The 8,231-nt window shown below is 57.1% G+C and overlaps 2 protein-coding genes across 3 annotated transcripts in view; one reads left to right on the top strand and one right to left on the bottom strand.

Annotated features, from left to right (window-relative positions):
• CHERP (calcium homeostasis endoplasmic reticulum protein) overlaps positions 1-6,146 on the top strand; it is a 24,970-nt gene extending 18,824 nt beyond the window's left edge. The window contains exons 11-17 of the mRNA XM_011925722.1: positions 1,141-1,379; positions 2,429-2,562; positions 3,172-3,258; positions 3,567-3,710; positions 3,812-3,928; positions 4,358-4,452; positions 4,678-6,146. Coding sequence (XP_011781112.1) covers positions 1,141-1,379; positions 2,429-2,562; positions 3,172-3,258; positions 3,567-3,710; positions 3,812-3,928; positions 4,358-4,452; positions 4,678-4,871 — 1,010 coding nt within the window. The 3' untranslated portion in view covers positions 4,872-6,146. The remainder of the gene's footprint in view (positions 1-1,140; positions 1,380-2,428; positions 2,563-3,171; positions 3,259-3,566; positions 3,711-3,811; positions 3,929-4,357; positions 4,453-4,677) is intronic.
• Positions 2,715-8,231, bottom strand: part of LOC105500301 (chromosome unknown open reading frame, human C19orf44) — a 23,566-nt gene continuing 18,049 nt past the window's right edge. Inside the window, exons 8-9 of one of the 2 annotated variants that reach the window (XM_011925723.1) lie at positions 6,689-6,799; positions 2,715-3,976 (exon numbers count right to left, since the gene is read on the bottom strand). In XM_011925723.1, the coding sequence (XP_011781113.1) occupies positions 6,728-6,799 (72 nt within the window). In that variant the 3' untranslated portion in view covers positions 2,715-3,976; positions 6,689-6,727. Of the gene's footprint in view, positions 3,977-5,417; positions 6,034-6,688; positions 6,800-8,231 lie in introns of those variants that run through there. The other variant, XM_011925724.1, reaches the window with a different exon arrangement.

Here is an 8,231-nt window from a genome sequence, read left to right as displayed (position 1 = left end):
CCACCACACCTGGCTAATGTTTTGTATCTTTAGTAGAGACGGGGTTTCACCATGTTGGCCTGGCTGGTCTTGAACTCCTGACCTCAGGTGATCCGCCTGCCTCAGCCTCCCAAGGTGCTGGGGTTACAGGGGTGAGCCACCACGCTTGGCCTTTTGTTGTTGTTGTTGTTGTTGTTGTTTGTTTTTTTGAGACTCTCACTGTGTCACCCAGGCTGGAGTGCAGTGGCACAGTCTTGGCTCACTGCAGCCTTCTTCCAGGTTCAAGTGATTCTCCCACCTCAGCCTCCTCAGTAGCTGGGATTACAGGCACCAACGACTATGCCCAGCTAATATTTGTATTTTTAGTAGATGGGGTTTCGCCATGTTGGCCAGGCTGGTAGCAAACTCTGGGCCTCAGGTGATCCACCCTCCTCGGCCTCCCAAAGTGCTGGGATTACGGGCGTGAGCCACCGTGTCCAGCATTGTATCTTTAAATACATTCCTGATTATAAATGCAGTTTGGAGACTGCTGGGCACATTTATTGCTTTTACTTTTTGGCTTGGGCTGTCATGATAAAGTCCCACAGCCTGGATGGCTTAAACAGCTGGAATGTATTTGTCTTAAGGATCTGGGGGCTGGAGGTCTGAGGAAGGTGTGGCAGATTCGGGTTAGTGTCTTGGAGGCCTGTCTCCTTGGCTCATAGGTGACTGTCTTCTCTCTACGTGTTTGTGTCCTAATCTCTCTTTATAAGGGCACCAGTCACGTTGGATTAGGGCCACCATGGCTTCATTTTAACTCATTTGTGTCTTTAAAGGCCCTGTCTCCAAATACAGTTCTGTCCTGAGCTAGGCTACTGGGGGTTGGGACTTCGGCTTATGGATTCGGAGAGTCACGACTTAGCACTCACATTGCAGTTTGGGGGTTTTGTGGTTCTCTTCCCTCAGCCTCAAGCTCTCTCAGCTGTGCCTATGGGTGCGGGACAGGCCCCTCAGAGCCTGGCTCCTCCCTGCCTTGCTGCCTGGTCTAGAGCAGTGAGAGAAGGTGCTGGGCAGGCTCCCAGGAGGGTTGGCTGGCCCCTCACTGAGGCCCTCTCCTCCAGCACTTGTCACCTAGGAGATCCTGACTGGCCTGTGGTTCTGAGACAAGTCTCTGTTTTGCAGAAATGGGCCCCCCTCACCACCACCCTGGCCATCGCATGCCTCATCCTGGTATCAACGAGCACCCGCCCTGGGCTGGACCCCAGCACCCCGACTTCGGCCCTCCCCCCCACGGCTTCAATGGGCAGCCTCCACACATGCGGCGACAGGGCCCGCCCCACATCAACCACGATGACCCCAGCCTGGTCCCCAACGTGCCCTACTTCGATCTCCCTGCTGGGCTGATGGCCCCCCTCGTGAAGGTAACGCCCCGCGGTGGGCTCCAAGCTAAGCATGCTCACCACGCTGGCCCGCATTTCTCCTGGTGAAAAGTGAACACACGGGACCGGGTGCCTCCCGGGGCGCCCCTTCCTCATCTCCCACTCCCTAGGGACCCTGATCCATCAGTGGGAGGTGTCTGAACTGGAGTTGCATGGTGTGGCCATGAGCAACGCCATGTCTGCCCTGCCCCTCGTATCCCTCCCGCTGCAAGGAGCTTCAGCCTTGTGGGGCCGGCTGGGCTGTGAGGCTCAACTCCTTCCTTCATCCTTCTCGGTCCAGGCCCTCAGAAGCACCTTGTCCCAGGGCTGCTGATGGAGGGAATGTCTTAGAAGGAGCCACCTGGGAGCTGTGCCTGCCAAGCACACAGGGAGGGGGTGGTCCTGGAGGAGCCAGGCAGGGCTGGCAGCAGCTGGTACCAGTGTGGGGTGGCCGGAGCATAGGGCAAGAGGAGGTGAGGCAAGAAGGGGCCAGGGCTGGGGCTCTGGGGCTCCAAGGGTGTGCTAGCCACTGCCACTTCCCATCCTCCCTCAGACCCGTTCATCTGAAGTCCAGGTGCCACGAGCAGTAGGGAGAGCTGCAGGCGGTGGGGGGGCCCAGGCGAGCCAGGCAGGGCAGGGCCTCAGCAGGACAGACGGAGCAGAAGGAGACAGGCCAGTGGGCTCCAGGGCTGGGGCTGAGGCTGTTCTGAGGGAGGGGCCCAGGGTAGGCATTGTGAGCAAAGGGTGACGTGAGGGGCCCACCGCATGCCTGTGAATAAACCAGCGGGTATTCCTGTCACCTGAGTTTGGAGACCATGTCCCTTGTGGGTGATTTTCTGAAGAGAGAACCCTGTGATTGTCATCAGCCTCAGAGCAGCTGTGACCCACCATGGTTGGTGTGGGTTCCCCAAGAGGGAAGGATGAGGAGCTCTAGTGCCCAGGGCACCCTTGACACTGAACCTGGGCCCTGCCCTGACCCCACTCCCTGCAGACCTTGGGTGGGCCTGAGAGGGCTCTGCCCGGGCATGGTGACAGCTGGTTCTCTGCTGCAGCTGGAAGATCACGAGTACAAGCCTTTGGACCCTAAAGACATCCGCCTTCCGCCCCCCATGCCGCCCAGCGAGAGGCTGCTGGCCGCGGTGGAGGCCTTCTACAGCCCCCCGTCCCACGACAGACCCAGGAACAGGTGAGGGGCCCAGATCGGTGGGGCGGGCAGGAGGCCTCTGTCCCCTCTCCTGGCTCCCAACAACCACACCTTCTGCCCAGGCCAGAAAATGTAGCTGTCCCTCAGGAGAAACTGCCCCCCTGCCCCTGAGTGACAAGTGTGTGCGTCACAGGCACAGCACACGCGTGGCCCTCAGTGGAGGGCATTTTAATGGAGACACATCAGAAGAACTTAAGGAAGGTGTGGTGTGGCGGCACGTCTCAAGCAGCCGGCTGCCACAGGGCCGTCAGCCCACCCTTCCCAGTGGTCACCCCTTCTTTCTGTGCCGGGCTGCAGGCCTGTCCACCCATGAGTCAGTGTTCCTGTTCCCCGGTTCCACAGACCATGAGTCCCCACCACCTCAGTGGAACAGCAGGGTGGCAAGGGCGTGGGCACCAGAGGAGCCACTGGGCTGCGGGAGGACAGCCCCGTGGGAACGCTGAGCCAAGGTCCGCTGCACCCATGCTCGGAGCCCACAGCCACAGGGCCATGTACTCTCCAAGGTTCTGTGGATTAACTCCTGATGACTTTTCCACGAGTTCCTTGTGAGTGGGCGTCACATGGTCACACAGGGAATGCCGTGTCTTACAGTGAAGGCTGGGAGCAGAACGGCCTCTATGAGTTCTTCCGAGCAAAAATGCGGGCCCGGCGGAGGAAAGGCCAGGAGAAGAGGAACAGGTAAAGCACGGGCGTCTGCAGTGGCCGGGCGGCCAGGGCCCACAGCTTGCGATGGGAGGGCTTAGAGTAGACCCCAGACACTCTCAGCACGTCCGCCCTCACACAGCCCGTGCCTGCGGGCCGGTGTTTTCCACACGGCCTGAATTCGCACAGCAGCAGGCTCGGCCACACTGTTTAGGAACTTGATACCGCTGTGTGGCTGTGGCACCACATCCACAGCCACACCCCTGCATCTGGGGTCGTCCAGGAACCTGAGGGCCAGGGTGGGCTGCCACAGGGGCACCTGATCACCAGGCCTCTCCCCACAGTGGACCCTCGAGGTCTCGGAGCAGATCCAAGAGTCGAGGGCGTTCTTCCTCCCGCTCCAACTCAAGATCCTCCAAGTCTTCAGGCTCGTACTCAAGGTCAAGGTCGCGCTCCTGCTCCCGCTCCTACTCCCGCTCCAGATCCAGGTAGGCAGAGGCTGCCGCAGGAGGGCAGTGCCCGAGGCCTCTTCCTGTGGCCTCCCCGTGACGCCTGGCTGCTGCTGACCGTTGGGCACCCTTCCCTGCAGAAGTCGGAGCAGGTCGCGCTCCTCCAGAAGCCGCTCCCGGTCCCAGTCACGGTCCCGGTCCAAGTCGTACTCCCCAGGAAGAAGACGCCGGTCACGGTCCAGGAGCCCCACTCCGCCGTAAGATCCTGTCTTACCTGCTGCACGCTGGGATGCTGCAGTGCTTTGCTGTGACTGTGGAAACATTGGTGGTTAGGAGACTATGTTAGGATTAGGAGGCTGCCAGCATTAGCCCAGGGACAGTGGCACCCTCACCCTCACCACAGTAGTCACTTGGCGAAGCCTGAGGCGGTAGCTGGGGTCTGCTTTCTAACCATCATCGGGGTTCGAGGTGCCCTGCTCTTGATGCTGAGCGTGGGGTGGGGGCCAGCGTCTAGAGCCCCTTTGTCTAGCTGAGACAGGATAAACGGGTAGAGACGCAAAACCTGCATACAGTGTCACCTGGCGACAGTGAGCATGCACACAAGCTGCAGCTGTGAGGCCCTCATCACTGTCTTTCCAATAAATGTCTCAGTTACTTCTTAAAAGAATAACCTGTCTCGATTTTAGTTCCTCTGCTGGTCTGGGTTCTAATTCGGCACCTCCCATCCCTGACTCAAGACTCGGAGAAGAGAACAAAGGCCATCAGATGCTGGTGAAGATGGGTAAGGCAGGGGAATGGGGAGGGCACAGGAAGGGTCCTCAAGCGTGCTGGACCCGGGAGTCACCTGCGCTTTCTCTCCCTCAATGCATGTGGGGATTCATGAAGTCAGGCCGGTTCTCTACCCATTTCCCATGTCTACACTGGCTGTCTGGACATTCAGTCTCCCATGTGCACCTCCATCTGCCTCCGTCCTGTCGTGGTTGTGACTGTGCATCTCTGTTTCCAGGCTGGAGTGGCTCTGGCGGCCTCGGTGCAAAGGAGCAAGGGATCCAGGACCCCATCAAGGGCGGGGACGTCCGAGATAAGTGGGACCAGTATAAAGGCGTGGGCGTGGCCCTGGACGACCCCTACGAGAACTACCGCAGGAACAAGAGCTACTCCTTCATTGCCCGCATGAAGGCCAGGGACGAGTGTAAGTAGGCGCCCATGCTGGGAGGCGCCGTGCCAGTGGCCAGTGGTGCCAACTGTGGGACCTTCCTGGCTGACTGGCAGTGGAAGATCACAGTGACAGTTGAGTTCTCACACCGTCTCCACTTGTGGAGAGCCACAGGAAGAGAAGGAAGACCAACGCATGCCCAGTGGGAACGCCATGCTCCATGGCGTGGAGGGCACGAGCGCCACCCACAAACCACACCAGGAGGCGCTACAGCCACCAGGGCCCCAGGCTCGTTTCCCTTTACAGTGAAGCAAGAAACACAAGATCCTCCGCCCCGACTAAGAATTCTTCACCCATGAAGGGATGGATGTGCATCTGCCCTAAGTCAGATTGAAGCCTCCTCTTAGGCTCCAGGAGGAGCACGTGCAGGAGGGGTCGGCCTGGGCCAGAGCCGGCGCCCCAGCTCCGTCCTCCAGCTCCCAGTGCCCACCGACCCTGACCCGGCTTCCCCTCGGCTGTGTAGGGACAAAGCCGAGGCCCAGTGCCATGACTGCCCGCAGATTGAAAAACAGAAACACAACTTTTTTGACTTGACTTGCAAAGTGAAGCAGAGTTTTCATTTTTATTCCCCTTGGTTTAGTTTTAGAAAGAATATTGACCTGAGAAGGGGCCCGGTGAGATTCTGAAACCCACTTCTTCAAAGGCGTACCGGCCCTTAGTTCAGTTATTTTAGTTGTTTAAGTTGATACTTTTTTCTTGGAATGTAGCCATTTGCTGTTATCTGGGGAACAGAAGATTCTAACAGGAAACCAGCCTAAGACACTTCAGGTCGAGCGCTGCCTCGGAGTCCGTGCCCATCGCATCCCCTGCTTGAGTTTCGCACTTGGAAGAACCCTGCACCGGCTGGCGTGTGCTATATGGCCCATCCCATCCAGAGCGTGGAGCCCGACCCCATCCAGCACCTCCCGCTCCGTCATTTCATTTCACACCCCTGAAGGGAGGGGAGGCCAGGTGGGAGCTGCCCCTGCGGAAGCTGGTGGGCAACTGCTGGGAATCGGCCACACGTGGTATCCATGGGCAGCCTGGCGCAATGCCATTCATTTGTACAAAAACATTTTTGAAAAATTCTTTTCAATAAGATGCGAAATCCTCCAACTTTTCAACCCAACATGATGAATATTTGATTTTGTTCTAGATTTCCTGTAGCTGTGAATTGTTAAAACGTATGATTCAGGATAAGACGTAAACACGTGCTGTTAGTAATTTCTTGTGGATTTCATTGTTTTGCCTTCAAATAAAGCCTTTTTTTAAAGACCTTTCTCCCACACGTGTAAGTCAAAAGGGTGCTCGGCTGACTGAGGAGACTCATGTCCTGGTTTGAGCTGTGCAGCCTGGGGTCACAGGCTTTGCCCAGGGGTCACGTGGCGTCCTCAGCATGCTGACCTGGTCCCATGTCCATATCCTCGAGCAGGGCTTCTGCCGTCCAGCCCGCCTTCCTCTGGCTCGCTGGGATCCCAGGACCTGCCTGGGTGGAGCTACTCTGCAGAGGCTGGTGGCCCCTGTCCTGCTGTGAGTAGGGACAGCTCCACTGAAACTATTTCCACTGGCCTGTGGTGTCACGGAGCTGGGCATGCTGCTGGGAGAGCTGTCACTGAGCTGGATTTGGCTCAGAGGAGTCTGGGGCCCTCACCCCAGCACCGCCTGCCCCACCACGGAACGTCACACCTGGATGCTGATACGTGTGTGCGTGTGTGTGTGGCCCTCATCCCGGCACCGCCTGCCCCACCACGGAACGTCACACCGGGACACTGATGAGCTCTGTGTTTGTGTGTGCGCACACTGAGTACACAGGACAGGGTACCTTTTGTTAGATGTCACGTCAAGCTCCACCTGCTGGTGCTCACATCTCCTTGTTCACCTCCTCCAGGGCGTCCTCCATGGTCAGCGGGGCAGGTCTGTGGCGCCTAATGTACTGTCAGGCAGAGGACAGACCACGCCGTCACCATCGTCACCTCAGCACACTCTGAGACAGGGTGCTGGAGGAGGTCCCTAGCAGGCTCCTGTCAGGTGACAGAAGCATAAAACCACAGGATGTGTGTGACAGGTTGGCACATAGGGCTGTAGGAACACTGAGGGTAGGGGGACACCGAGGTCAGCCCTGCGAGGGGTGAGCCCTGACAGAGAAAGGGAGGGGTGCCTGTGGGTGCCCTTGGAGCGGCTGAGATCAGGGAGAAGCGCCTGGAGCAGGCAGCTGGGAGCTATGGTGGGCTGCAGCCAGGTGGCACAGTCAGATGGCTTCTGCCTGCATCGGACTGGCTGACGGACGCCCAACAGAGGCATGAGTTCAAAGCCTCCAGAGGGGTGCAATGAGCAAAGTTGAGATTGTAGAGACCCATGGGACTCACAGCCTGCCCTCTTCAGCAGATAAACCACAGGGAAACGAGACGCCTGGCGTGCAGGGGACCCTGAGGGCACAGTTCCAAAGCGGCGTCCCCGAGGCACATGGGAGAAACGCCCAGCCTGCTTGCAGGCCCAGCGTCGCTTTCATGGGGCTTTCCTGAGGATCCCCAACCACTCAATGCTGAGAACCGGTCGCTGCTCTAGATTTAAGAGGCTCAAAGGACACATCAGGTAGTATGGACTTTGGATCTGGATTACAAAATCGGAACAAAACACAACTTTAAATGAGACAAGCAGAAATCTCAACACTGGACATTCCTTGATACTTGGTAAATTTGGTTTGTGTATTATCGCATTATGGTTGTTTGTTTGAGACAGAGTCTCGCTATGTCGCTCACTACAGCCTCAACCTCCCCAGCTCAAGTGGTCCTCCCACCTCAGCCTCCCAAAGAGCTGAGACTGCAGGCACACACCACTATGCTCGGCTAGTGTTTTTGTATTTTTTGTAGAGATGGAGTCTTGCTATGTTGCCCAGGCTGGGTTCAAGCGACCCACCCTGCCTCAGCTTCCCAAAGTGCTGGGATTACAGGAGTGAGCCACCATGCCTGGCCTTGAACATCACTTGTTAGAAATAAACATTGAAAAGTTTGTATGTAAAATGTTTAAAGCAGGGGGCGGTGGCTCACACCTATAATCCTAGCACTTTGGGAGGCTGAGGCGGGTGGATCACCTGAGGTGGGGAGTTCAAGAGCAGTCTGATCACCATGAAGAAACCCTGTCTTTACTAAAAATATGAAAAATTAGCTGGGCATGGTGGTGCACACCTGTAATCACAGCTACTCGGGGAGGGTGATTCACTTGAACCCAGGAGGGGGAGGTTGTGGCGAGGCGAGATCATATACCATTGCACTCCAGCCTGGGCAACAAGTGAAACTCAGTCTCAAAAAAAAAGAGTTCATAAAGTTTATAAATAGATCACCATAAAGGACTGTGTATAGTGTAAC

The sequence above is a fragment of the Colobus angolensis genome, unplaced genomic scaffold, assembly GCF_000951035.1.
Source record: "Colobus angolensis palliatus isolate OR3802 unplaced genomic scaffold, Cang.pa_1.0 Scaffold66, whole genome shotgun sequence".
In the NCBI taxonomy this organism is placed as follows: Eukaryota; Metazoa; Chordata; class Mammalia; order Primates; family Cercopithecidae; genus Colobus; species Colobus angolensis.
The sequence above is the reverse complement of the archived record's forward strand: the minus strand, read 5'-3'. Positions and strand labels throughout refer to the sequence as shown.